The sequence below is a fragment of the Pipra filicauda genome, unplaced genomic scaffold (assembly GCF_003945595.2).
Source record: "Pipra filicauda isolate LSUMZ 115617 unplaced genomic scaffold, ASM394559v2 scaffold580_size271650_pilon, whole genome shotgun sequence".
Lineage (NCBI taxonomy): Eukaryota > Metazoa > Chordata > Aves > Passeriformes > Pipridae > Pipra > Pipra filicauda.
In genome coordinates, this window is record NW_024104732.1 from 115133 (window position 1) to 142146 (window position 27014).

Genomic DNA, 27014 nt, shown 5'->3' on the forward strand with positions numbered 1-27014 from the left:
GCACAACAAGGCTAGGGGCACCACAGGGACAAGGAACAAGGCTAGGCATACCATGGAGATGGAGATGGGGGCATCAAGGGGCTGGGGGCATTGTGGGGACAGGGACAGGGCTTGGTGCACCATAGGAATGGAGATGGCACCATGTGCGGGTATAGGGTCATCAAGGGGGGGTGGTCAGCATGGGGCTGAGGCTGGGGGGAGCATGGGGCTGGGGGCACCACAGGGATGGGAATGGGTGCACCACAGGGCTGCGGACAAGGATATAAAGGGGCTTAGGGCACCCTAGAAATGTACATGGTGGCACCAAGGTGCTGGGGATGGGAACACTGAGCGGCTGAGGGCACAGCAGGGATGGAGGCAGGGGCAGCATGACCACCATGAACTGGTGGATACCAACTCCAGCACCTCAAGGACTGAGTGCTTTATTTGCCAGCCCCTCCCCACCCAGGGGCTCTGAGCTTCTGCTGCGCTGCAGGGGCTCCAGCCACATTCCAGCGCCTGGACCCTGTTCCCGCTGTCCCATGGCACTATCCTGCTGTCACTGGGCCCTGCCCTCACTGCTGGGTGGCTGCAGGACCACCCACCTCCTTCAGCTTGCTGTCACTGTTGTCAGCCTGTTCCTGGCAGTTGAAGTCTTGGTTGAGATAGGGGATAGCGGTGGTGTTGTCCAGCACCTCCAGTGCAGGGCAGGACGGGGGACACTGCCACCCTCACCACCAGCAGGATGGGCACTGCCACCCTCACCACCAGTGTTTGTGCTACATACCCAAGAAGGGAACATGTTGGGTGAGGGCAGGGAACCTGCAGGCACGGGCTGATGATCCATGGGACTATATCCCAGGGATCCGTGCCACAGACCCCAGGGATGCCACTGCTCTTTTCCATCCTCCAGGGGTAACTTACCTGCATTGCACAAAGTTGCTGCCATCAGTCCATGTTTTGTACAGGTTCAACCCTTAAACCTGCATCTACCTGCTCCATGGTGTGCACCCAGTCATGTTGAAAAGGCTCTTGCTTTTCAGTAGGGAGCAAAGTGGCTTCATTTAAAGTTGATGTCACACACATGTCTACTTCTCCTTGGTCCATGAGCACAACTTGGTATCTTGCCAGTTGGCTTGGAGAGATCCAGTGATGTCTCTTTAGATTCCAAACAGCCAGCATGGCATATGGGACCAGCACAGTTAGAGGCTGTTCCAAAGCAAATGTCTCGGCCTCCTGTATCAGTGGTGTGGTGGCTGCTACAGCCCATAAGCATGCTGACCATCCAGCTGCTTGGAAAAGGATGCCACTGGCCTTTGCCAACCTCCATCAGTTGTGTCATCACCCCAGAGGCTCCTTGCTGCCTTTCGCACACATATCACAGAAAGGGTTTAGTTGTATCTGGAAGACCTAAAGCTGGTGCTCCCATGAGCATCCTTTTTAGAATGTCAAAGCTGGTTCGACATTCTCAGGTCCATTCCAGCAATTCTGCAGGGCCTTTGAGGGTCAAACAAAGGGGATTGGCTATTAGTCCAAAATTTGGGATCTATATGGGGCCAAATTCTGCCACTAACAAAAATCCTCTTAGTTATCTCTTAGTCTTAGGAAGTGCAATTCAGCATATTGCTTCTTTTCTGTCTTCTCCCAGAGCTCATTGTCCTTTTTTTACCTTAAAGCCAAGGTATTCATCTTGTCTTTACGCAATCTGAGCTTTTTTCCTTGAAACTCGATACCCAGCAAGTCCCAAAAAGTTCTGCAGGCCTATAGTCACTTCCAAGCAGGTTTGTTCCTTGTCAGCTCCAATTAGGATGTCATCTACAGACTATAAAAGAGAAACACCATTACCTTATTCCCATCATTCCAGTTCTTTTGCCAAAATCACTGAATAAGGTGGACTTATTTTTGAATTCCTGGGGGAGCACCATCCAACAAAGCTGCACCTTTCTTCCAGTCATAGGATTCTCCCATTCATAGGCAAAGATTGTTTGACTTTGCTTGTCTATTGGGATACAAAAGAAAGCATCCTTTAAGGCCAAAACAGTAAAACAGGAGTTTGTTTCAAGCACTGAGGCTAACAAAGTATAAGGATTTGGTACAGCTGGGTGTATATTTGTGCTTATTTGATTGATTGCTCTTAAGTCTTGTACTAATCTATACACTTGAGAACAAGGCTTCTTTACCAGTAGGGAGGCATCTAAAATTCAGATTGACATTGTCTGAGTATGCTGAATTGTTAAGTGTGTTTATCAATGGCTCCAGACTGTTTTGTGCATCTGTCTTTATAGGATATTGGTTTACTCTTAATGGTTTAGCTCTCATTTCTGAGCTTTCTCTCTTAAATGGAGACGCATTCTTTGCTTTACCTGGTTTTTCTGAAGCCTGTGAGGATCACTGTATTTGAAATGGCATCTGGAATATTTTCTCTGATGTCCTCTCATAGTTTACCCGTTAACAGGCACATCTGAGCTTTCCAGCCTGTCTCAAGTAGAATGTGAAGCTGCATGGAAATCTCAGAGAAGGCTACTTGTGCATTTAAGTTACAAAATATATCTCATTCCAGCAAGAGAAGGGGACATTATGGTGTATATGGCCCCCTTCCCTCATCGTCAAAACCCTCCCATAAGCATAACATTTACATCTTCTAATTGACCCCTCCTGTCAACAAGTAGCATATTCAGGTCAAGGAAGGTGGGGTGGATCCTTTCAGACCCCCAAACTTCCTGCCCATTCCTCTTCTTTCTCCTTCTCTAACACCATTCTGCAGTAAAAAAGTTTTCAGTACAGCCTGCTATCCCCCCAGTAAGGTTATGAGTCAGCCTGACTGTTGCCAAAAGCTGATATATTCCTCCAGGATTTCCAACTCAACAAACTCTGAGCAGCAAAAAGGAACATGTACAAAAACTGGCAGAGGTCTACCCCCACTGGTTGTTTTAAAGACGCCTGTATTTCCGCCTGGGGATGTCCCAAAATCTGGCCTGCAATAGGACTAAAATCTCATTTTGCACGTTTTTTGTTTTGCTCAGTGTCCTCTTTATCTGTTCCTACCCCAGTGTTATATGGGGGGGAGGAGAGTGTGTGGAAAGGAGGGGGATAACATTGTACCTCTTCCAGCTCATCCCCTTTGCAACATTACAATCCCTTGCTTTTTCTCCTTCTCCTCAATTTACAGCATTATATCTCCCCCCAATTTACTCTTTCTATGAGTATCTGGATCTCTATACAATGTCATATAAGCATCAACATAAAAAAATCCTCACCCCATTTACCAACATCAACTGTAAGATAATATTAAACTGCAATGACCTCTTTTCCCATCCTCCAATTAATAATGTGGCCACCATTGACTACAAAATCTCTTAATTTTTTCTTTTGTCATTGGATCACCCCCAAATTTAATCTAATTTTTCAGTATGCATCCTAGAGGGCTACAGGGAGGAACTGTAGATTGGCTTGTTCCCATCATTCAATTTAATAACATTTAAGTTACCCAAGTCCTTTACCCTTAGATCTGGATGTTCAGTAGTTACACTGCTCCTATCCCACTGATTGATTAAGGCTCACTGCCGAGTGTCTCCTTGTGACTTACATGGAGACTGATCCCACTGATAGGTCACACTGATAAACCTACAAGTTTTTGCAAAAGGAATTTGAAAAAGGAACAACAGTGTACTTGCCAATCCAAGAATTCCATCTCCCCTTCCGCCCTTGCTCAAATATCTCTGGAGCATTGCACCTCGGAGTTGCTCACTGTCATGATGCTGAAGAGGATTCAGGGAGAGTCTCCAACCAACTGGCTAGTGGATGCTGGAATCCTGTTCGGGTCAATTCTTCGTTCTCAGGGGCAGCAGGGTGACCTCATCGGGGTCACCAAAACGCTGTGAAAGTGATCTCTTTCCCCTAGTGTGCCAGGAACTGATCCCCACTCAGAGTCAGGATACTTTTTTACTCTATGTGTGTGCAGATGTGGGTGCTGCGTAGTGAATCCCCAAAGCCAGCATCCACTCAGGTGCCAGTCACCTGCTTTGATACGCTTTGAAGAGCAACAGAGCCACATTTCCTGGACATACCACAACCTAAAGCTATGGATAAGCTATGGATAAACTGTGGATCATCTATAGTCACGGGCTGCAGCTTCCTTTGTCTTTGTCTTAAGATCCAGCACAGAAGTATTTACTGCACACATTCTGTGGGGAAGGGACATCAAAGTCTTCCTGCACGTTTGCAGGGAGATGGGGATTTCTGTTAGCTACCAATCTTAGACCACGAAGCCACAGCACTGCAGAGCAAAGTGCGAGTTGAAAAAAAGTCAGGAATTTACAAGATGCAAAGGCAGTCGTAGAAGGTGTAATTACTACTTAAGCAGAGTGGTGCTACGAGCAGCAATACACTGTAGAACAGCTGGTGGCACACATCGCTCAAAACAAAGGCACAGATATGGGAGAAGTAAGGTTTTGATTTCCCAGTCATATTCATGGGATCCTGAGGAATCGGATGGAAACATCTGGAGTGACTTCTCAGACTCTGAGACTGAGCTAGATTTAGCAGAAAGGGAGGTGGTAGAAGCACCATCCCTCATACAAATGGAGGGGGAAGAGGGATCTGGCTGGCTGGAGGGGTGGACATTTGGAGCACTTGTACTCCAAAAGGAAATTTTTAGAGATCTTTCAGTAAAAGAGAGGGGAAGGCATACTGGCATGGATTTTGCAAGTTTGGGATAGCGGCACTGCATCTGTCCACTTACTAATGGGTGAAAAAATCTATTAAGCCCTATAGGTAGTGAGGATCAGATATACTGGGGACGTGCTCAGTGACAAAATATCAGGTGTCCTGTTTGGCAGAATGTTGCCACCCCTACACTGTATCAATGGTTGTGTGCAGCAGTTTTAACAGCATATGCAGACACTGCCAAAGTAATGCCATCCCTCAGAAGCTGGTGTACAAGGAAGAAGGTTTTAGTTTCCTGCAGCTCATGCGCTAATTACAGGATCTCTTCTGGATGAGGCAGCAGTAACTAAAAGTATCATAATACAGCTTTTGAGAGGGGCATCTGTTTCGCTGAAACCCTTGATTATACCAGCAGTCATAAATGCTACTGGTAATATAGGTGTCCTAGCAAATACTTCAGGGGAAATTTGGGCTCTAATTTCAGAACCAGCTGTGCGGGCGGTGCATGAAAATCAGCCAGCAAAACTGAAGAGTTATCTCATGTGTGATGAGGAAGCAAATGTGGAATGATCTAGTGCAAGCCAGTGTCCCATGATCAGAAATAAGTAGGGTCATAACATCAAAAATGTTTCATCACTGACAAAAGTTAGTGCCTATGCAAAAAAATTCTTTTCCCCCATCACGTCACAGTGAGACACTAACTTGAAGATGCTATAACAGCAGAAAATGACCACAAAGAAAGTTGTTTGGTAATGGACCAGGAAACAAAAAGAAGTCTCTGATGCCTGCAAAAATGCTTTGATTGAGCAAGCACAATTGTACACTTCTAGGCAAGGAAATCCTTTTGAATTGAAAGTAACAGTTCTAGATGATAAACTGTCATGGGCATTGTGGCAGACAACTAGGTTGAAAAGTCAGAATCTATAGGATCGTGGTCCAAGGCATTACAAGGCTCTGCTATTATAACCCAAAGGAAATATGAATTAAAGCAGTAATTTGAGTATTGCAAGAAACAGAAAGAATCACAGGCCAAAATAGTGTGACTTTACACCTCCAGTATAAAACATGGTGAGGACTGAAATTCTTCCAGATGGTATCTCTACCAAAATGTTAACTACAGGGTGAGTGGAATGGATTCTGCGCTGGGACTGCAATTTATTAATCTGTAAGGGACCATTCCTATAACAACCCCTGACAACGCAGTATGGTTCTGTACTCCATGGTCTCCCATTCTACATCCTCTGTTAGCATCATATTCTCAAGTTCCTGTATTTCAGGTATTTTGATTATTTCCTGTGCCTTATCAAGGGGGTTAGCATTGGAACTATGTTTTGGTGTCACAAGCTGTCTCAGTTTGAAGAGACTGGGATGTTTGCTAAAGGGGATAAGTTATGAGACAGACCAAACTCCTCTCTCTCAGCAATTGTAAATTCAAAAATTAAGGGGCTTTAATCGAGGAAGTGTGGGGAAAAAAAAGAAGAAATAACAACCCTTTATTAAAAGATATATGTATATTGGCAAGAACAGTAACAGAACACAAAAACAACTAAACAATAGTCCTGTACCCAGAAGTTCCCTTCAAACAAAAGAAAAGGTCTGAATACTTCTCTGTCCTTCAGCGCAGTTCCAATCACGGCCGGCAGGGGCGCTGTTGGGTCGCTGGAGGTGCAGAGCCTGCAGTTCTCCGTGCTGACCGGCAGGGGGCGCAGTCGGGCTCTGGCGGTCACCGCGCGGGGAGGGGCCTGGGGGGTGGTCTCGGACCGCGGGAGAAGCCAAAAAGAAAACAGAGACCCTTCCCCCAGTGGAAGAAGGGCAGAAGGAAAAGCAGTCCACCTCCATGGGACTCACTGTCGTTCTCAGATGACGGTGTTTCAAGGCTCTTCCCTTCTCTCCCAGCGAGCACACAACTCTCCGATGAAAACCCAGTAGGTCCCGGCTGGAGTCACAAGGCAGCGTGTGAGCCCATCGAGGCCGGTGGTCAGGCCTCATCAGGACGAAAAGCCAGAAAGACCGGCTTCCAGGCCTTTTCTCCAAAAAATGCCCAGACACAGACCCTGTCTCCGTCCCAGAGAGAGAACTCCGCAGTCCGATCTCTCCCCTCAGACAAGAGTCAGCCATCCCCACCCAAAATTCCTCCCCTCTCCCCCCAGCCTCTGACGGGCCATCCGTTAGGAATGCGGTCTGGCCAGCTAGGTTCTTTTGTAAGGCTAATTGACCCCCTTTGCCCCCACTCATTCCATTTTCTTATCGTGGAGCAGGGGAAGAAAAATTCCTCTATTGGATTTATAACCTATAACACAAGCCTAACATTAAATAGAAGTTCAATCTGAAAAAGTACAAACCACAGCCCTTCAATCTCTGTGGGCAATTGCTCCATCTCAAGTTCCCAAGCCTGGAGCAATATTATCTGGAGGAGCTGGAGCAACACTGTATGTATAACTGGACAGAGATGACACTCCTGTTTTCCTCCCTTATCACAACCTGGCTTCTTGAGTTTTGTAGGCCACAGAGCAAGCACATACCTTGAATACATTTCTGCAGGACCAATATATATAAACTTGTGTGTAGGTTTCTATTGTAACTAACTTATTATTATTCTTTCAGAGCAGTAGTGACTATGGAGCAGCTGGCAAGTGGCCTCATGCAAGGTTTAACTTGGACATTCAAGGCAGCTGTTGCCTTAAGTTTGGGAGTAACTGCTATATATCGAGGAACCTTACGACATTGATTACTGATGAAGTACTTCCCTCTTTGTCAGGGGGAGAGTGGGAGATTCAGGCAAAGTTTATTAGAGAAGCTCTCCCGTTGTGTCACAAGGTGCAAAAAGGACCCCTTGGTTTTCTAAACTCCTTCTCATAGAGGAGTTGAGTGTGGCTAAATCCAATCCCTCCCCCAGACTTGGTCAACAGTTTATATCTAAAGCATCACACAGGTGTAACTCTATACACCTTTGTCCTGCAGGATTAAGGATGGTAAAACAAATATATTTATATAAATAAAATAAATTAATTCTTTAATTTTATTACAATGATAATGCTAAGACAAAAAGACCTTAGTCAGAATTATCTAGTACACAGGACAGGTAGCTGTAACTTCTAGCATAGAGCACTACTTTTGAGGCAGTATTGAAGCAATTATACTAAAGTTAGAAAAAACAATTATAAAGTAGAGATTGATGTTACTCACCCATACCAGCAACTGTGGGCAAATCTCTTTCACTCGGCCTCGAGGCATAACCTCGAGGGGCATCCCCACTCAAGGGAAAAATCTTCACACGCCTTAGGAAGGTGTGCTGAAGTCCTCACCGTGAAAAGGCGAGACTGGCCTTTTATAGGATAAAGTCATTGACTGTCACATTAACTTTTACATTATGTGTTGGCGGGCTTATTCAGCAAAATATGCTTTGCTGCTGAAAAAGGTGTGATCAGCTCTTTGGTTTCTCCTGCTCAACACTTCTGCCTCTCGCTTCCATATCAGATCCTGCACACCCCTGCTGCTCCCGGCCTCACTCAAGGAGCACCTGTCCTGCATATACTCCTGAGAGTTTGGTCAAGCTGATCTCAGCCCTGAACACTAAAACCAGCAGACCCTGGTGGCTTAATCCACCACTGAAAACTTGTACATAAGATGAAGTTTGAGCTGCTCTATTCCCATCCAGGCAGAGCATTCTGCTACACTCTTCAACATCATAAATGCTGTTCTGAGCTAGAGAGGATGTGCTACTTGGACAGGACTGCTGGATCACACAGCAGGGAGGACAACACAGCATCTTCAGGACTTCATACATTGAATCGCACAACATCTCAGTGGTGCCTGACTAGCTGTGTGGTTTAATTCCTTGACAGGAGGGATGAGACAGTTAATTCAGAGCATTATATGTTTACATGTTTGTTCTTTCTTTAAGCTTTATTATGTATCTCTGTAAATTCCCTATCCCACATCTCCAGCCCCAGCAGCCACGGTTTCTTGAGCAAGGGGGAAAATCGGTTAAAAGCAGGAGACTGGCAAGGAGGATTGGACATGGCTCAGTGATCTTGCCGCTGGGACCACCAGCTAGGAATCGTCTGGCATGGACCGAGTTTAACCATGGCAGTGTCCCCACCTGGGTGCCTCTGCCTGGGGCTTGTTTAGGGATCCCCCAGTTAGTGAGGGAAGGGAAATGAATTTACTCCTTATGTTTTAGTCATGGATTTGTGGCTGTCCCAGCTGTCTGCCTGTGCCCACTCACACATTTACATTCACACTTACACAGTTACGTAGACACAGATAGGTTTAGGGCATAGATATATTTCTCTAGCTCAGCTATTTTCAGTTAGATGAGACTATTTAGGCAGAGACACATTTACGTATATGTATTTACACTTGTGTAGAATGACTAGTTGGCCTTACTTCTATTTACACTTTTATGTATCTATTCAGACTATGCCTGTTTAGACTTTATATATTTAGATCATATATTAACACTTATTGCACAGAAAATACATTTAGCCTAGAGTGTTATTTGGACTTAGATATTTACACTTACATCTATTTACACATTGGTCACTTCCAGATATCTATTTGGTATCTATTTACACTTATGTATAATCTCTATTTAGGCTACATATATCATCTCCTTTGACTATAACACATATAACAAGAGTAACACATATATAACAAGTATAACACATATAACAAGAGTAGATGGCTCTAGCTATTCAGGCTTTTTTCTTTTTTAAATTCCTTCATATATAACTCTAAGACGCTTTTATGTACTTTTTTTAGTTTCATAAAACTTTTTTTAGTTTTAAATCCTTTTTAAAATTTGTAGTTGAATATTATTTTCAATCTATATAACAATGAGATATTTCTCTTTATTTCAACCCTCTCAACACTCTGAACAGTTTAATAGTTTTTATTCCCTCTCCATGAATTTTCATGTGTTTTTGGGCTGTGACACTTTTTGGGGTGGGAGGCCCCCATGGACTCCCTCATCTTCCCCACACCTGCTCCTCCACTGCACAACTGTCCACCCCCCCTGCTCCTCCACTGCACCACTGCCCATCCCTCACTCTGACATTTGGTTGTCTCAACAGACATCACCTCACTCCAATCTCCCAAAGAGGCACAAGACAAGGGAAAGAGCTCCCACGACCGGCAGCTCATTAAATTAACAATGCCTAAAACAGACACACTCCCCCTCTCCAGAAAAAATGGATATCGCCCCCAACAGCTCCAGTCCTTGCACTGCTGTTGCACACCACAGTTGCTTCGTCAATAAAACTGCAACTGAAGTGTAAAACTTTAAAGAGTAAAATAAAGAACAAATCTCAGTAACTCACTTTATACTGAAGAGGGGTGTGTGTGGTTATACACACCCAGGAAAGATACTCCCATGACATAAGTGTTTGATTTTCCTTTTCCATCTCCAAAACACATGATTTTACCTTGACTAGGGGTTTTTGTGTTCCACACTTAGGAACAACTTCTGGCCAGAGCTGCACTGCTCAAGAGAGATCCTGCTGGGCCACTGGGAGTGAGATAATCAACAAGGAGCAGCAATGCCATCAACTTCTGGAAAATGTGCTGCACTGGGGCTTCTATCCAGCCAAAGTTACACACTGGAGTGTCAGTATCACATCCGTCACCACAACAACCCTGGCCTCAAAAGCTCCACGGCCTCCTGCTCCCCTGCCCTGCACCCATTCCAGCACAGGACGCTGCAGCCGTCATCGCCTGTGGCACCAAAGGTACCAAAAGACACAAAACTACCACTGTGCTTGCGAGGAATCAGCGGTCCTCAGCTCCTCTTTGCTATGGCCCAGCTCACCTCAAATGCTCCTCCAATTCCAAAGGCTGCCTGCACAGCACCTGCAAAGCCAAAGGGAACTGCTTAACACAGCTGCCACATGTTTCTCCGCTCTTAAGACACTGACACAGCCAACAACCACATTACCTTCTTGGAACCCCTGATTAGTGTGTGGCTTCATCCCTTCTTAACACGGGAGTCGGAATCTTCCGGAATACGGTTCTGTGCGTGCCAATGGAGCTATGTGATCTCCTCTTGTGTCCTGAGAGCCATTCCATACTGACCAGAAGCACCAAGAAATTTGCTTACTGGGGAGGAATGAAACATTTCCAGCAAACGCTCCTGCTCCACAGAAAAACCTCTGAGGGTCTCAGGCCCAGGACAGGTGCTGTGTCAGTGTTTGGGGACTGGGACCAGCCTGCCCTGGCTGCAGCAAACCCTGCAGAGGGGTGGGCTGGGAGGGAGAAGCCCAACCTGTGGTTATGTGGCCTCAATGGCCAACAGGGATCGAACCTCTGGGTTGCTTTCCATAGTCAGCAGCTTGGAGGAGCTTTGCCCGGGGCAGCAGGGAAAGAGGAAAGAAGGTGCAGGTAGAGTCGTTGGCAAAGATTGTGAGTGGGGAGCTCCAAGGAAGCGTTTGAGGCAGCACGTGGAGCCAGCGCGGGGGCCCTCGTGAGGTGCCCACAGGCTGTTCATGGGGGAATACGTGCACAGAGGAGGCCCTGGGGGCCCTTCTGCCACCAGAGGCAGCTGCCTGAAAACACGGGCACAGGGGAGCTCTCGAGGCTCCCTGGGAATGCCGGCAGGTTTGTTTTGTTACTGCCTTTGCACCAGGGAGGTCGGGACGCGTTCTGATCCGAGGGCAGCACAAAGCTGGAGCCTGTCTGAGGCGGGTGAATCAAGCAGAGCGACCCCAGCGCAGGGAGGGGCAGTCTGGGGGTCCGTGCGTCCCATCCTTGGGGAACTTCCCCCCGATCCTCCCCCGCCCCGGTCCCGCCCTCCGCCACCAGGGGGCAGCACAGGGCTCTCGTTCTGCGCAGGCGCGGAGTTCCCGCTGGAGGGCGGGGCCGTACTCCATTTCCCGGCGGGCATGGGAGGCCGCGGGGCGCTGTTCAGTGTGTCACTTCCGCTGCGTCTGGGCTGACCTGGCTCTGTGGCGGCGGCGGAGACAGACGGTGAGGGCGGAGCGGCCGCCGGGGCCGATCGGGGCCGTGTCCTCGGCGGTCGGGGCGGACGGGGAAGCGGTGGGGAGGGTCTGTGGGGGAGGCTCGGCCGTGGGCTCTGAGGGGCCGGGAGGGACCGACCAGGCTCTGTCGCTGGAGAGGGTCGGTGTCTCCCGCAGGCAGCGGTGGGTGAACCCGGACTGAGCCCCTGTGCTGCGCGGATGGGCAGGAGCAGGCCACCCGGGCTGGATACGCTGGTATGCGGCCGGAGCAGGGCAGGACTGGGGGGAAGGAAGGGGCCTCTGGCACAGGCAGCGGGCCGGGCTGCAGCGCTGCAGGGGGGTCCGTGACAAACCCAGGAGGGTCAGTGAGGCCAAGGGCAGGTGCTGAACGTGAGCCAGGGCAACTCCAAGCACAAACACGGGCTGAGGGAGAATGGATGGAGAACAGCCCAGAAGAAAAGGACTTGGGGGCGTGGGTTGCCAAGAAGCTCAACGTGACCCAGCCACGTGCACTGGGAGCCCAGAAAGCCAACGCTGTTCTGGGCTCATCCCCACAGTGTGGGCAGCACGTGAGGTGGGAAATTCTGCCCCTCTGCTCTGCTGAGGTGAGACCCACCCCCCCGCAGTGGTGCCTCCAGCCCTGGGGCCTGCAGCACAGGAAGGATGTGGAGCTGCTGGAGCAGGTCCAGAGGAGGCCACGGAGATGGTCTGAGGGCTGGAGCCCCTCTGCTCTGGACACTGGCTGGGAGAGCTGGGGATGTTCAGCCTGGAGAAGAGAAGGCTCCAGGGAAACCTTAAAGCCCTTCCAGTGTCTAAAGGAGCTCCAGGAGAGATGGAGAGGGACTTTGGACAAGGGCCTGGAGTGATTGGACAAGAATTCCCACTACCAGACGGCAGGGTTAGATGGGATACTGGGTTGAAATTCTTCCCTGTGAGGGGGGTGAGGCCCTGGCACAGGCTGCTTGGAGAAGCTGTGGCTCCCCCATCCCTGGAAGTGTTCAAGGCCAGGTTGGACAAGGCTTGGAGCAACCTGGTCTAGTGGAAGGTGTCTCTGCCCATGGCAGATGGGTGGAACTGGATGGGCTTCACGATCCCATCCAAGCCTAACCACTCTGTGATTGTGGAGAGTGGAGCCCCTGACATTGGAGCAGTTTTTGCATTTCTCAGCCCCACCAAGTGTCCTCGTGGGTCCTGTTTATAATGTCCCTATGGTCTCCTTGTCCTCTCAACAGGGCAGCTCCTGGGGCAGAGTTTGGGTGAATTGGGACACCTGGCTTGGAGAGGGACTTTTGGGGATCATGAGGCTGCTGGAGGGAGTTGACGAGGCTGTTGGAGGGAGTTGGTGTTTCCTCAGTGGCTGGAAATAGGAAATAAGAACAAATGTTGGAAGTGAGGAGCTGGTGCTTTCTGTGAAGAACTAACTCTGTTGTGTAAGACGGTGCTGGAAAGCAGCCAGGCTTCACAAGGGCAATTAACTGTTAATTGCTAAAACTGGTGAAACTGTTAATTTCCAGAGCTTTCAAAGTTACTGGAAGAGGCTTTGTGATCCAAGAGCTTTGCTCATTACTGAGATGTGCAGAGCCCAGAGTTGGATGCGACGATCCTTGTGGGTCCCTCTCAACTCAGGATGTTCGATGATTCTGTAAAGGGCCGTGATACTGGCTGGGGCTTTGAAAGGGGAGGAAACTGTTGACTTTTCTTCCATGGTTGCAGATCTGGGACATGGCTATGCCAATTCTTACAGCCTCCCAGAAGAGAGTTCAGAGATTTCAAACAATCAGTGACATTCCACTGACCTGTGTTTCCAGATGAAGCTCCTGCTCCTCACCCTGTGTGCCCTGGTGTCTGTGTCCCGCTGCGAGGATGGTGCCAGGCTCCTGGCCTCCAAATCTCTGTTAAACAGATACGCGGTGGAGGGCAAGGACTTGACTTTGCAGTACAACATCTACAATGTTGGCTCAAGGTAAGCCCTGTCCAGGCTTCAGTACGAACCAGGAGCAAACATTCTGTGTGTGGCTACAGGCAGGAGGTGATTTCTGAGCTCCATGATGTGCTGGTGCCTTTGCTCCCCTGAACTCTGAGCTTTCCAGCAGTGCCTGAAGGGTTGACCCTGCAATTTGCCTTTCCCTTCCTCTTCCCTTGTCCCTGCTTTCCACTCGTGGCTGCTCAAGCTGTCAGTCCAGCATGGACATGTAGCTCCTGTGGTGTCCTGGGACACTCTGCTCCCCATGCACACAGCTCTCTTGACTAGCTTTGTGAGCTCTTTTGCACTTTTTTTTTTTTTTTTAAATAAAAATTCCTTTTTCCTGTCAGGACTTCTCTAAAGACCTGACAAAGGTAAAACAGAACTTCCACAATGCTGGTAAAAAGCTTTATTCTCAGAATGAAAAGCTGATTGGACAAAATGCAGGAGAGTATTAAAGTGTTTGTTTTTTGGGGGGTTTTTTTAGATTTTTTTAAAGGCAGAGTCATGTATGCTGAGTGCAGTACTGCTGAGAGGAGTATTTATGGTGTTGCAATATTGGACTCTTACAATATTAATGAGATACTGTAACTTTATAGGTGGGATTTGTTTATTATTTAGGCCAAAGGGTGTGTCTGTGGGATGGTATCTGCCAAATTCTATTGTGGAAAAACCAGTGTATTTCCTGTCTTTGTGGCTGTTTCTCTCAGCTGTGCCTTCTTCTCTCTGCAGTCTCTCCATAAGACACCTCAGCTCTCCTCGCCATGTTGTGTTGGTGACTTTTCCTCTTTCACAAATCAGTTCTTCCATTGGGTCAGGAGGGAACTGTCAGCCCACTTTGCTGCAGATCCCATGAGCAGATGCCAAGTCTTAAGATTCCATTCTCATCCCTGCCTTTGTTCTGTTCAGTGCTGCCCTGGATGTGGAACTGTCGGATGATTCCTTCCCCCCAGAGGATTTTGGCATCGTCTCTGGCATGCTCAATGTCAAGTGGGACAGGATCGCTCCGTATCTTTTAATGGTTTGAAATTTTCTTCCCCCTGAGCATCCTGCAGCTTCATCCTGTCTTCATGCCCTGTCCCAGAAATTCCCACATGCCAGAGCCTGGACAGGGTGCCCAATCCGAATGCCCGCTCTTCTGGATGGTGCTTTGTAAAAGCACCTGCTCCTTGCAGACAGGACCAGGTCCTTAAGTTCCTCTGCCTGGGGAGGAGCAGCTGGGTCAGCCTCGGGGGGAGGTGGGTCGGGCTGTCTGTGACCATAAGCATTCGGATCTGTCAGCAGCACTGACTTTTCCACCTATGTTTTCTTCCTGTAATGAAATCCAACCATTTTCCTTAACGCCCGGCTCCCAGAGCGAGTAACGTGTCCCACACCGTGGTTCTGCGGCCTCTCAAAGCTGGTTACTTCAACTTCACCTCTGCCACCATCACGTACCTGGCACAGGAGGGAGGACAGGTCGTGGTAAGTGGACGATTTAGAGGAGCCCTGCAGATACCCCTGACAGTGCTCTTGCAGCAGCCTGGTCGGGGTGATGTCCCTGAGCTCTCACCCTGCCCAGCTCTGTCCCAAGAAGGAAAGTGGTAAAGCTTGTCTTTTCCCTGCCTCTTCCAGGTTGGTTTCACTAGTGCTCCCGGGCAAGGAGGAATCCTGGCTCAGCGTGACTTCGACAGGAGGTTCTCCCCTCACTTTGTAAGTACCTTTCAGCTGACAATGGAAATTGCACTGCAGCAGCTGCAGCCCAGCACAGTGGCTTCCTGCTGCACATGGTGTGTGTGGTTTGTCCTGCAGTCACCTGGAGAGCTCCAGTGGTATTGCAGTTAATCCCTGTCAGTTCTCCGTAGGAGTATCACAGCAAGAAGCAGCCAAGCGTTTCCACCCCAGCTCCCTCTGTGGAAGAGCTGCACTGTGGGATTTGAGCCAGAAAATTGGAGAGTAGAATCTTAGAACCTTCTAGGTTGGAAGGGACCTACAAGGATCCTGGAGTCCAACTCCTGGCCCTACACAGGACAACCCAACAATCCCACCAAGTGCCTGAGAGCGTTGTCCAAACTCCTTGAGCTCTGTCAGGCTTGGTGCTGTAACCACTTCCCTTGGGAGCCTATTCCAGTGCCTAATCACCCTCTGGGGGAAGAACTTCTTCTAATATCCAGCCTAACCCTCCCCTGACACAGCTCCATGCTGTTCCCTCAGCTCCTGTCACTTGTCACACAGAGCAGAGATTGGTGCTGCCCCTTGTGAGGAAGCTGCAGGCTGTGGCAAGGTCTCTTCTTGGTCTCCTACTCTGGCCTCATTGCTCTAAGACTCCTGGACTTAACTTGTTTTGACTTTTCTCCAACCATTTCTCCCTCTAGTTGGACTGGGCGGCATTTGGTGTGATGACCCTGCCCTCCATCGGGATCCCCCTGCTGCTGTGGTACTCGAGCAAGAGGAAGTATGACACCCCCAAGACCAAAAAGAACTGAGTGGAGAAAAATGCCACCAGCACTCCAGAGCTCGGGAAAGGACAGTCATGACCCCCCCAGAGCAGTGGGTGCTTTTGGGTTGCACTGTCCCCTGCCAGGCATTGCCTGGGCTGTGCTTCAACCCTCTCGGCAAAGGGACTTGATCGCTGTGATTGGGTGTCTTCTGGGTTTTTAAAAAAGAAACAAAGAAAACAGTAAAAAACCCAACTAAAAGTCCCAAAATGCTTTGTCAGCCCCTTTCAAGCAGGAATCCCCCCCTGCTCCTCTGTAGCCGTGGCGATACGAGTGCGTAAGTGCCCAGAGGGTCTGTTTGTGGGGCTCTGCCCCCTGTGCTACCTCCCAGCCCCCATTTGCCCTGCTGCATCTTCTCCAGAGTGTCCTGTCTCGGGGCCCCTCTGTTGCTGCGTGCCCTATGGGAAGGAGCTTGCTCTGGTGCACCACAGACCTGTTTTGATAGAAGATGTCAGAGCTGCTGCTCTACCCGAAGGGGCAGTACTGGAGGACCCTGTCAATGCTGTTCTCTGTCACACCAGCTTGCTCAGGGCCATGGAGGCTCTGTAAAGAGATGTGGGAGGAGAGCAAGGAGGAGGATTTTAAATTCCTCAAGAATGAGGTGCACCGATCCCCACACTGTCCCCTCCTGCACTGGGGATGCTCTGCTTAACTCACCCCGCCCCAGACAGGGTCCAGCCTCTGGGTCCCCAGAGATCAGGACAAGTCCCAACCTCCCTGGTGCAAAGGCAGTAACAAAACAAACCTGCAGGTATTTCCAGGGAGCCTCGAGAGCTCCCCTGTGCCCCTGTTTTCAGGCAGCTGTCTCTGGTGGCAGAAAGGTCCGCGGGCCCGCCTCTGTGCACATATTCCCCCATGAACAGCCCGTGTGCACCTCGAGGGCCGCCTCGCTGGCTCCATGTGCTGCCCCAATGCCCTTTCATCCTAGAGCTCCGAATTCTGAGCCGTTGCCAACAGCTGTCCCTGTGGGCGACACTAAAGGACCGTCTGGGACACAAAATGGCTGCCGGGGGTTTGGGGGGGGGCACCCCCCGGCCGTGAGGGGACACCGGAGCCACGGCTGGGGCCGCCTAAAGACCCGCCGCTCCCCCGGGACCAATCTCTGAGGGGGGAGGGGGACGTCGAGGACTTTGGCTCTCAGAGCGAGCTTGGCCGTTGCATCTCGGCCCCGGCGCCCTTCGGTGTGTAGGAGCTTACTCTGCCCCGCCGCGCCCCGGGTACGCGCATGCGCACTCCACTTCCTTCGTGGCCCCGCCCCGCCCCCGGGTGTCACTCACCAACCGGAGGTCGGTGGGCGTTCCCGAGGTGAGGCGGTGCCGTTCTGATTGGCCTCCGGGCGCGCGCCCGCGTCGCGATTGGCCGGCGAGGGGCGCGGGGCGGTGCGCGCCGTGGCGGCCCCGTGAGGCGGCAGGTCCGGGGCTCCAGAAGGTTCCGCCGCTCTCCAGCCGCCGCGATGATGGGCCCGCGCCCCGTCCTGGTCCTCAGTGAGTGCTGCTTCCCCGGCCAGGCCCCCCTGGCGGGGTCCCAGGGTGGAGGGTGAGGGAAGGGCAGCGCCGCGCCCCCACCCCGCTTTGCTGCTCGGCCTCCCCGCCGCCATGTTGGGTCCCCTCATGGCCGGGCGCTCCCTCACGGAGCGCGGCCCAGGCGGGCCCGCTCTGCTCCCAGGGGTCCGCCGGGCACCGCTGCCGCCACCGGCGCGTCTGAACTGCCTCTGGTAGCCCCCTACCCACAGCTTCGGCCTGGCCGCTCTATGCGCCCTGCGCGGAAGATCTCTGGCCCCCGCTGCTGTCAGGCCTTTCCCGGCAGCTCTCCGGTTCTCTTTCCCGTTTCTTGTCGGGCCTTTTCAGCGAGTTTCTTTGTGCTACCCCGTTTGAATCCCCTGTGAACCCCAGTTCTCAGGCCCCCCAGCATTGGAAGCTCATGCAGCTGCCCGAGCGAGTCCAGAGGAGGCCACGGAGATGTTCCGAGGGCTGGAGCCCCTCTGCTCTGGAGCCAAGTTGGGAGAGCTGGGGGTGTTAACCTGGAGAGGAGAAGGTTCCAGGGAGACTTTAGATCTCCTTCCAGTGCCTAAAGGAGTTCCAGGAGAGCTGGAGAGGGACTTAGGACAAGGGAGAATGGCTTCCCACTGCCAGAGGGCAGAGTTAGATGGGATAGTGAGAAGAAATTCTTCCCTGGGAGGGAAGTGAGTCACTAGCATAGGCATAGGTTGCCCAGAGAAGCTGTGGCTGCCCCCTCCCTGAAAGTGTTCCAAGGCCAGGTTGGACTGGGCTCGGAGCAACCTGGGATAGTGGAAGATGTCCCTGCCCGTGGAAGGGGTTTGGAACTAGATGGTCTTTAAGTCCCTTCCAACTCAAACCATTTTATGATTCTCTCACCACTCTCCAACACAAGGATTTATTTCTGCTTGAGTATCGCATTCCCATCTGCTCCATCTGCTAACCCTAACCCTAACCCTAACCCTAACCCTAACCCTAACCTCCATCTGCTCCATTCCCTATTAGCCTAGGAGGCAGACTGTTGGAGCCCAGGGCCCCTTTTGTTCTGTCTTACACCTCTCCATGTGGATGCACCTACTTCTGAGTAAATCTGTGCATACCTGGGCCAGGCTTGTAGTAGCAGAAGAGCAGCCTTCAGCTCTAGGGCAGAGCCTGTTGACAGCTGGTCCCCAGCTGTGATTGTGAGCCTGTGGTACCCCGGGGGCTGCTCATACTCACGTGCCAAAGGCAACGTCAGTGGATTAACTTCATGTTCACCCAGTTCTTTGAACTGTGCCTAGGCCTCTGTAACTTTTTGCGACTGAACAGTACTGTGCAACAGCACCTCCTCGGCCATGTGGGATCTGGCAGATCCTAGTGAGTCCCTGCAGTTTGATTTTCTGGGGCAATAGGTTTCTGTTTCAGGGTTGCAAAGCTTTGTCTCAGTTAGGATGCTCACAAGGAGTTCTGTTATAATAGGGAGTGTTTTTTGCTGACGCTCTTCTGTCAGTGTGTTTCTCATCATGACTGCCGTATTTATAATGTAAACTATGAATTTAGAACTGGTCACATGTCATATGTGTGTGACTGAGAGGTGTGGCTGCATCCTTACTGCATTGTACTTGATTGTACTTGATTAAATTAATTTTTTCTGTGTGCTTTAGGTCAGAACACAAAACGTGAGTCTGGAAGAAAAGTCCAGACAGGAAACATCACTGCTGCGAAGGTACCAAATTCTCGTATCAGGCTGTTTTGATTATTCTTTTTTTTCTCCGTGTGTGTGTATTTTTATATTTCTGAGGGAAAGCTGGATCTGAAGCATATTTTCTCTAGTCTATATGAACCCAGAATAGAAGAAGCAACATAGAAAATAATTTCCTGTGTTAACAGAAGATATTTTTATACTTTTATATAAAAATTCTGTATAAAAAATAAAACATCTGCACTATTCATGTAAGGGGTGCCCTATAACTGCACATAGAGGGGTTTAACCCACCAAACCTCCTTTCTCTGCAAAGTCTGAAAGCACCTCAGTTTTGACATCTGACTGAGATAATAATACAGTGTAGTACCAGTGCCCTTATAATCCCTCTGTTCTCATTTCCAGACAGTTCTTAAACCTTGTCTGCATCTCAGCCATGGCAGAGTTGTTGGGTCGCTTAAATTTCACAGGGACTGCTGGTTTCAGACCCACTATGCGGTTTTTTTAGACTCTTTGACGCTTACCTGTAGTACTTCATTTCTTTGGTTTCCCCTAGACCATTGCTGACATTATCCGAACATGTTTAGGACCAAGAGCTATGATGAAGGTAAGAACTTGTGCTGTTCTGTGGGGTGTTTCTAGGCAGCTGCATCACCAATGTTGCAGCACAAGTATTGGTTTTCTTGTGGTTGCAGATGCTTTTGGACCCCATGGGTGGCATTGTGATGACCAACGATGGCAATGCTATTCTTAGAGAAGTAAGTTTCTCCTGAAGGATTGTCTTGCTTAACACGTGAGTCGGAATATTCTGGAGTCTTGAGTGCCAATAGAGCTGTATGATCTCATCTGTCCTGAGAGCCAGAAAGGTGCTCACTGGGGAGGAGTGAAACATTTCCAGCAAATGCTCTTGTTCTGCAGAAATGTAGGTTTGATCCTGGGATGGGAAGTTTTCATGGAGTTTTTATAAGACTGATGTAAATGCTTTGGTAACTCTACCTATAATCAGTTGCATCAAGATCTTCTGAGTAGACAGCGATGTTCACAATGCCACGTAATGATACCAAGAAATTATTTTCTCTGTAGTACAAGTGCTGTTGAAAGAACATCCAAAAAACTCTAATGCCTGAAAAATGGTGAGGGACACAACATTGTCAAATACAAAGGCTTGATTTTGGTCAAAAAAAGAAGGAAGAGCTTTGCCGTGGTTGCACAAGAATGCCTTTAAAACTGTATTAAAGCTGTGATATTTGTTCCATTGAGCAACGCAAGATGTTTCTGCTTTAGTATTCTGGAACAAATCCATACCCCTTGCTCCTGCACAGATCCAAGTCCAGCATCCAGCTGCAAAATCAATGATAGAGATCAGCCGCACGCAGGATGAAGAAGTCGGAGACGGGACCACATCTGTCATTATCCTTGGTAAGGAGGCTGACTCAGACAGTTTGTTTAGAGGCTGGAGTTCGCCCTCTTTGCTTACCAGGGCCCATAATCAGTTATTTACCAACCTTAAAATGGATAATTTTTTTTTTTTTTTTACTGTGCAAGAGCATGCTTTGTTCATGAGACCCTTAGGTGATCAGCTCCATGCTTTGGGAAGTTGTGCTTTCCCTGGGATAACCACCACTAAGGGTAAAGAAAGGTATAGGTGATGTTAGAGCTCCTTGCATGGATAGAAGATACATTTTGTCTGGTATGCTGCTCTTCTGTCTTGAGTGGCAATTATCCTCCTAATTTATCTGAGGGATTTTGATTTATTTTTAATTTTTTTTTAGCTGGAGAGATGCTCTCTGTTGCTGAACACTTTCTTGAACAGCAGATGCACCCAACTGTGATCATCTGGGCTTATCGTAAGGCTCTGGATGACATGATCAGTATTCTGAAGAAAATTGGGTAAGTATGGGATGGTGGGAGTTAGAAAGGAGGGATGTGGGCTTTCTGTACTGCTTCAAGCAGCTGCTGCTTTAGGCAGTTATGTTAGAATACAATTAACATAATTGGAGAGAGACTCAAAGGGACAAATAGCTTGGAGTAATACTCAGTTTGCTCTTTGGTTTTTCTTTGTCCCAGCACTCCAGTGGATGTGAACAACAAAGAGATGATGCTTAAAATAATAAAGAGTGCGATAAACACAAAGGCAATAAACCGCTGGTCTGACTTGGCCTGTAGCATCGCTCTTGATGCCGTTAAGACCGTGGAGTTTGAAGAAAATGGCAGAAGGGAAATTGATATTAAAAAATACGCAAAAGTAGAAAAGGTGAGTGTGTCCTGAACTGTTTCTTATCCCTGTGTGCCCCTTTCTTGTTCTGAACTAGCTGACTGTGGGGTGCAGTGGGAAGAATTTTGTGTTACCTCTCTGCAGTCCACAGACATAACCACCCTCAAAGACATTTCAGTCAGTGCTGTTGCCTTCGCTGGTTTGCACTGCAAAGAGGGGCTGTTATTTCAACCCTTTTGGAATATTTGTCAAAAAGATAATTTCAGTTGCATTTGGAAGATGGAAGACGATGCCAGGCAGTAGGATGTGAAAAGTTTCTTAAGCTCTTCCACAGCTTCTCACTTGAAATCTAAGTCAATATGCACTTAAAATTAAACTTTATATCATGACCTGGATGCGCTATGATTATTTGGGAGAGGTTTTCCCTTTTCTGTACATGGGACAGACAGTTTCAGGAGAAACCTTCAGATACACAGGTTTTTATGGACTAAACTGACTCATCTCATTTCCCCCCTTCCTTGTGTCTGTCAGATTCCAGGTGGTTTTAGTGAAGACTCATGTGTTTTGCGTGGAATCATGGTGAATAAAGATGTGACCCATCCCAAAATGCGTCGTCTTATTAAGAATCCACGCATTGTCCTTCTGGATTGTTCTCTAGAGTACAAGAAAGGAGAGAGCCAGGTAATGTGGGTCCTGTTGGAGATGTCCACCACTCTTGATTTAGGACATGTAAAGTGAACAAATGCAGATGGCTTGTTAAAAGCACAAGTGGTGAAAGGCTTTCTGTGTTGTGCCTCTCAAAGGCGTTGTGCACATGTGGGCTAATTCTGCTGTGGAGTCCAGAAAAACAGGAGTGAGGCCACAGCGCTTTGACTCATTGAAGCAGCTACAGCAGTTTGTGTATCTGTGTGCTGGTAAAGAGCTAAAGAAATATTTCTGAGCTTGAACTAATGCTAAGCCTCAGCTGACACAATGTCACAGTTTATTTGATCCGTGGTGTTCATCCCTGACTCTTTTCCTGGTGATACTGGAGGAGTTTAGCTGCTTGACGTGGGGGATGTGTGTCTAACATGGTGAAGGGTTGGGATGAACACACTGAGCTGTTTACATGTCTTTTGTGCAGACTGACATTGAAATTACACGAGAGGAAGACTTTGCCCGCATCCTGCAGATGGAGGAGGAGTACATTCAGCAAATGTGTGAGGATCTGATAAGAGTCAAGCCAGATCTGGTCATCACAGAAAAAGGAGTTTCTGGTAATAGCACACATGATCCTTCTTTGTGTTGAATTCATTTCACTGAGGTTCATGATGTTAAATGGTGTTAAAGTCACGGTTCAGAAACTTGAAAAGAAACCAAAAAAAACCCCAGTAGCAAATTAGCACAACTCCTCCGCAAACCTGGTGTGGAACCTAGTTTTGGTTTGTATTTTAGCTTTCTAGCAAGTAGTTGTACGCTGCGGGCATTGAAGTTGGTCCTTGGTGTTGCCATGTGAACTTGGACTCTTACAATAATATTTTGCTTTTTCAGCATTTTGGAAAGATACCAAGATACAAGTGAGGCTGTCTTAAACTCTTGAATGCTGTGCTGCCATTTTGCCTTGCAGCCTGGTTTAAGAAGCTACGTTTAGGATTTTTTCCATGATCCTTTTTGCTTTAAAGATTGGAACTAGAATAGCTGAATTGATCACTGATAAACACATAAAATTTGTCACGATACCACTGATTCATCACTAAATTTGCAAAAATCTCGTTTCAGACCTGGCCCAGCACTACCTGATGAGAGCCAACATTACCGCCATCCGCAGGGTGCGGAAGACTGACAACAACCGGATCGCCAGGTAAGTGCCGGCTCCTGGCTGGAGCCTGTTCCTGCTGTGCATGGCATGGGCGTGTTCTGATCTTGCTCCTTCTCACCAGTACTTATCTGTGAGTGTCTGATGTGATGTTTTGGTGTTCCAGGGCCTGTGGAGCTCGCATCGTCAGTCGCACAGATGAGCTCCGGGAGGAGGATGTGGGAACTGGTGCCAGGCTCTTTGAAGTGAAAAAAATAGGAGATGAGTATTTTGCCTTCATCACTGATTGCAAAGAACCCAAGGCTTGCACGATCATCCTGCGGGGAGCCAGCAAGGAAATCTTAGCGGTAAGTGTGGGGAGGGTAAGTGTGGGGAGGGTAAGCATGGGTTGCTTCACCTCCTGTCCCAGCCACATTCGTGGTGTCAGTAAGTCATGGCCAGCAGACTGTGGGCTGAGCTTTCAGCTGGTGTGGTGCTCCAGTTAATAATGAGAGGGGCAGCAGAGCTGGGGAAGGGTCTGGAGCACAAGGAGCAGCTGAGGGAGCGGGGGGGTCCCAACAGGGATCTCTGAGTCTCTCTACTGCTACCTGACAGGAGGTTGTAGCCAGGTGGGGGTCAGGCTCTTCACCCTGGTAACAAGTGACAGAACAAGAGGAAATGGCCTCAGGTTGCACCAGAGGAGGTTTAGATTGGATATTAGGGAAAATTTTTTCATGGAAAATGTGGTCAGGCACTGGCACGGGCTGCCCAGGGCAGTGGTGGAGAGTTCCCATTCCTGGAGGGGTTTAACAGCCATGTGGATGTGGCACCTGGGGACATGGGTTAGTGGTGGCCTTGGCAGTGCTGAGGGAATGGTTGGACTCTGATCTTAGAGGGCTTTTGTAACCTCAGCAATCCTGTGATCTGTGCCTGTTGCAGGAGGTGGAGCGCAACCTGCAGGATGCCATGCAGGTGTGCCGGAATGTCCTCATGGACCCACAGCTGGTGCCGGGCGGGGGAGCCACCGAAATGGCTGTGTCCCATGCACTGACTGAGAGGTCCAAGGGCATGACAGGTGTGGAGCAGTGGCCCTACCGTGCAGTGGCCCAGGCTCTGGAGGTCATTCCCCGGACGCTGATCCAGAACTGTGGCGCCAGTACCATCCGTGTTCTGACCTCACTCAGGGTAAGGCATGGGGCACCAGGAGGGAGTCAGCCCCTTCCCGCTCTGCACAGCCCTAGGGATCAGTCACCCTTCATAGCAATGCCTTTGTCAGGCTGCCAGTAACGTTCTTGTATGAACTCCAAAATTGAGACTATTCTAATGGCCTGTTACTGTTTCCTGAGCCCATGGTCGCTGTGAGCTTCTAGAGGGGAATTTGCTGTCTCACCCTACACCTGTCTTTCTGCTTCCAGGCCAAGCACACCCAGGAAGGCAGCCAGACATGGGGGGTGAATGGGGAGACTGGAGCCCTGGTTGACATGAAAGAGCTAGGGATCTGGGAGCCCTTGGCTGTCAAACTGCAGACCTACAAAACAGCCGTGGAGGTAAGGAGAGGTGGGAACTCCAGAGCCTCTGTGGCATATCCCTTGCAAGAGGAGGATGTCCCTCCCTCTGCACTGGGGTGCTTGGGTGGGTGTCACACATCCAGCATGGGCTGTGCAGGTGTCTGAGCTTGCTGCTGTCAAAGGTGAGATGATGAGAGATGTGGGAGCCCAGACTCGGGCTTTCCCAAAGCTTGTTTTTTGATCCTGTGGCTAAAATTCAGCATATTCCATCCCACCTTTTCCTCCAAATGGTTCTCACAGGGACAGGCTGCTCCCAGGGCCAGCCAGCTGCATGTGAGCAATCCCATGCCAGCAGCATGCTGGAATTGTCAGTGCCCTGGGCGCTTTATGCTGGCTGGGGCTGCCGTGTGTCAGCTGCCCCCCTCATTACAGATCCTGCCATTCTCTCACTGGTGTTGGATCAAAGGCTGTTCCTCAAAGGGATGCTGTGTCTGTTCTCTGTCAGTCAATGAGAAAAGATGGGTGTCTTTGTTTCCGTGGTGGAGGGTAAAGCATCCCCTTGCTGTTCCCACGTGCCTGCAAGGCACAGCGTCCCTTCTCCTGTGCTGAAAGAACCATAGGCTGGTGGTTGCATGGCATGTGAACCGGGCAGGCTGGGTTTTGTTTTTTGTGCTGAGCTCCTGACGAGCCCTGGGTGCGGGGTTTCTCTGCAGACTGCAGTTCTCCTCCTCCGTATTGATGATATCGTGTCGGGGCACAAAAAGAAGGGTGACAACCAAAGCAAGCAGCCCGCGGCGCCCGAAGCAGCCCAGGAGTGAGGGGTTGAGTCTCCACCAGAGAGAACCAGCTGCCTCGACCTTGACGTAGGGATGAGCTCTCAATGCCGCGACCCAGTGCTGAGGCTGAGCCGGGGAAGGTTTGTCTGAAGTCTGGGAGGGATGGATAAAACCCTGGACGAGGGGAAAAGTCTGTTACTGTTGGTGTCTGCACTGGGGGACACTGCTCCTGGGGTGAGGGTTCCAGACTGAAACTTCTCCTCTTTGCCCCAAAATAAACATGTTATTTCAGGCTCTGTGTGTTTAATGCCCATGGCGGAGGAAGGTGGGTGCGGGCAAGTAGGTCTGTGACAACCCCAGGAGGTTCAGTGAGGCCAAGGGCAGGTGCTGAACCTGCATCCAGGCAACCCCAAGCACAAACACAGGCCCAGGGAGAAGGACTTGGGGGTATGGGTTGACAAGAAGCTCAACGTGACCCAGCTCAACGAGCCCAGAAAGCCAATGCTATGCCAGGCTCATCCCCAGCAGCTTGGGCAGCACATGATGGGGGGATTCTGCCCCTCTGCTCTGCTGAGACTCCACCTGCAGTGCTGCCTCCAGTGCTGGGCCCCCCAGCACAGGAAGGATGTGCAAGGAGGAGCAAGTCCAGAGAATGAGATACGGGGGAAAAAATTCCTTCCTGTGAGGGTAGTGAGGCACTGGCACAGGTTGCCCAGAGAAGCTGTGGATGCCCCGTCTCTGGGAGGTGTTCAAGGTCAGGTGGGACAAGGCTTGGAACAACCTGTTGGAAGGGGTTTGGACTTAGGTCTGGATCCCTTTCCCCACCCACGACGTGGGGGAGCCCAGCTCTAGTTCCTTCTCCGTCTGAAGAACCATTTCCGACGTCTTGAGGGACGGGGAAAGGGGACTCCAGCGACAGGGTTTTTCAGGCCCCGAGGCTGGAGGGGAGAGGTGCCCTCCCCTCCCCCCAGCGCCCACGTGGCTCCATGGCAGGCACAGAGACAGCACACCGGGCGTGGAGAGGAGGCAAGAGTGAGTTTATTGTTGGGAAGGGGTTTATAAAGCTTTTAGGAGGGTCAAAGGGGAACCAATCACAAGTTCAGGGTCACACAAAAGAAACCATCAGGTAAAGGGTCAACAGCCAATAGGAAGGGGTTAAACAAAGGACCAATGGGACACCTCAGGACACCTTTCCCAGGACATTCCTGCATGGGAGATAACAGTTGCTGTGGGGGGGTGTTGGGAAGAAGAAACACGTGTTTGCAAAGGGACCACAAAGAGCCAGTATAAGACATGTTTAAACAAGTTTCTCATCAGATTCACTGCTACACTTAGGTGGTCTTTAAGGTCCCTTCCAACCCAAAGCAGTCTTGTTCTGTGATTCCCTTTATCACTTCGCTCCAGTTCTGTGACAGCCCATGGAAGCAGGAAATCCCCTTCTGTGAGCCTTGGCTGGAGCAATTTTCGGCTCCATGCACGCCGCAGGCAACGCAGCTTTGCGAGCGCATTGGTCAAAGCAAGGCAGCA

General features: G+C 49.7%; 2 protein-coding genes and 1 long non-coding RNA gene across 4 annotated transcripts; 2 read left to right on the top strand and 1 right to left on the bottom strand.

Annotated features, from left to right (window-relative positions):
* Positions 1–11545: 11545 nt before the first annotated feature.
* SSR2 (signal sequence receptor subunit 2) lies at positions 11546–16247 on the top strand. Of its 2 annotated transcripts, none has more exons than XM_027725811.2 (6): positions 11546–11607; positions 13406–13560; positions 14470–14568; positions 14916–15024; positions 15175–15252; positions 15915–16247. In XM_027725811.2, the coding sequence occupies exons 2-6, from the start codon at positions 13406–13408 to the stop codon at positions 16023–16025; spliced, it is 552 nt and encodes a 183-aa protein (XP_027581612.1). In that variant the 5' UTR covers positions 11546–11607; the 3' UTR covers positions 16026–16247. The 2 variants fall into 2 exon arrangements, with proteins under 2 accessions (XP_027581612.1, XP_027581611.1); XM_027725810.2 differs by lacking the exon at positions 11546–11607 and adding an exon at positions 11761–11852.
* LOC120324541 lies at positions 13955–17215 on the bottom strand. Its single transcript, XR_005565923.1, has 3 exons — positions 16783–17215; positions 16471–16580; positions 13955–15466 (listed from the first exon to the last, which is right to left on the bottom strand). It is a non-coding gene; the product is annotated as an uncharacterized LOC120324541 (long non-coding RNA).
* A 204-nt stretch (positions 17216–17419) lies between these two features.
* CCT3 (chaperonin containing TCP1 subunit 3) lies at positions 17420–25781 on the top strand. The gene is made up of 14 exons (XM_027725808.2): positions 17420–17521; positions 19177–19238; positions 19771–19821; positions 19910–19972; positions 20537–20633; positions 20987–21104; positions 21282–21468; positions 21961–22110; positions 22553–22685; positions 23188–23269; positions 23391–23571; positions 24143–24388; positions 24619–24750; positions 25425–25781. Exons 1-14 carry the CDS (start codon positions 17491–17493, stop codon positions 25527–25529), a joined length of 1638 nt encoding a protein of 545 aa, XP_027581609.1. The 5' UTR covers positions 17420–17490; the 3' UTR covers positions 25530–25781.
* The last annotated feature ends 1233 nt before the right edge of the window (positions 25782–27014 follow it).

What these genes read in the sequence shown, in the direction of transcription:
- SSR2 (XM_027725810.2), top strand. Translation starts at nt 11,817, where the DNA reads ATGGGCAGGAGCAGGCCACCCGGGCTGGATACGCTG. An exon ending in CACCCGGGCTGGATACGCTG is followed by an intron (nt 11,853 to 13,405) that starts GTATGCGGCCGG and finishes CTGTGTTTCCAG; the next exon opens with ATGAAGCTCCTGCTCCTCAC. An exon ending in AGGAGGGAGGACAGGTCGTG is followed by an intron (nt 15,025 to 15,174) that starts GTAAGTGGACGA and finishes TGCCTCTTCCAG; the next exon opens with GTTGGTTTCACTAGTGCTCC.
- CCT3 (XM_027725808.2), top strand. Translation starts at nt 17,491, where the DNA reads ATGATGGGCCCGCGCCCCGTCCTGGTCCTCA. An exon ending in CACATCTGTCATTATCCTTG is followed by an intron (nt 20,634 to 20,986) that starts GTAAGGAGGCTG and finishes ATTTTTTTTTAG; the next exon opens with CTGGAGAGATGCTCTCTGTT. An exon ending in AATACGCAAAAGTAGAAAAG is followed by an intron (nt 21,469 to 21,960) that starts GTGAGTGTGTCC and finishes TGTGTCTGTCAG; the next exon opens with ATTCCAGGTGGTTTTAGTGA.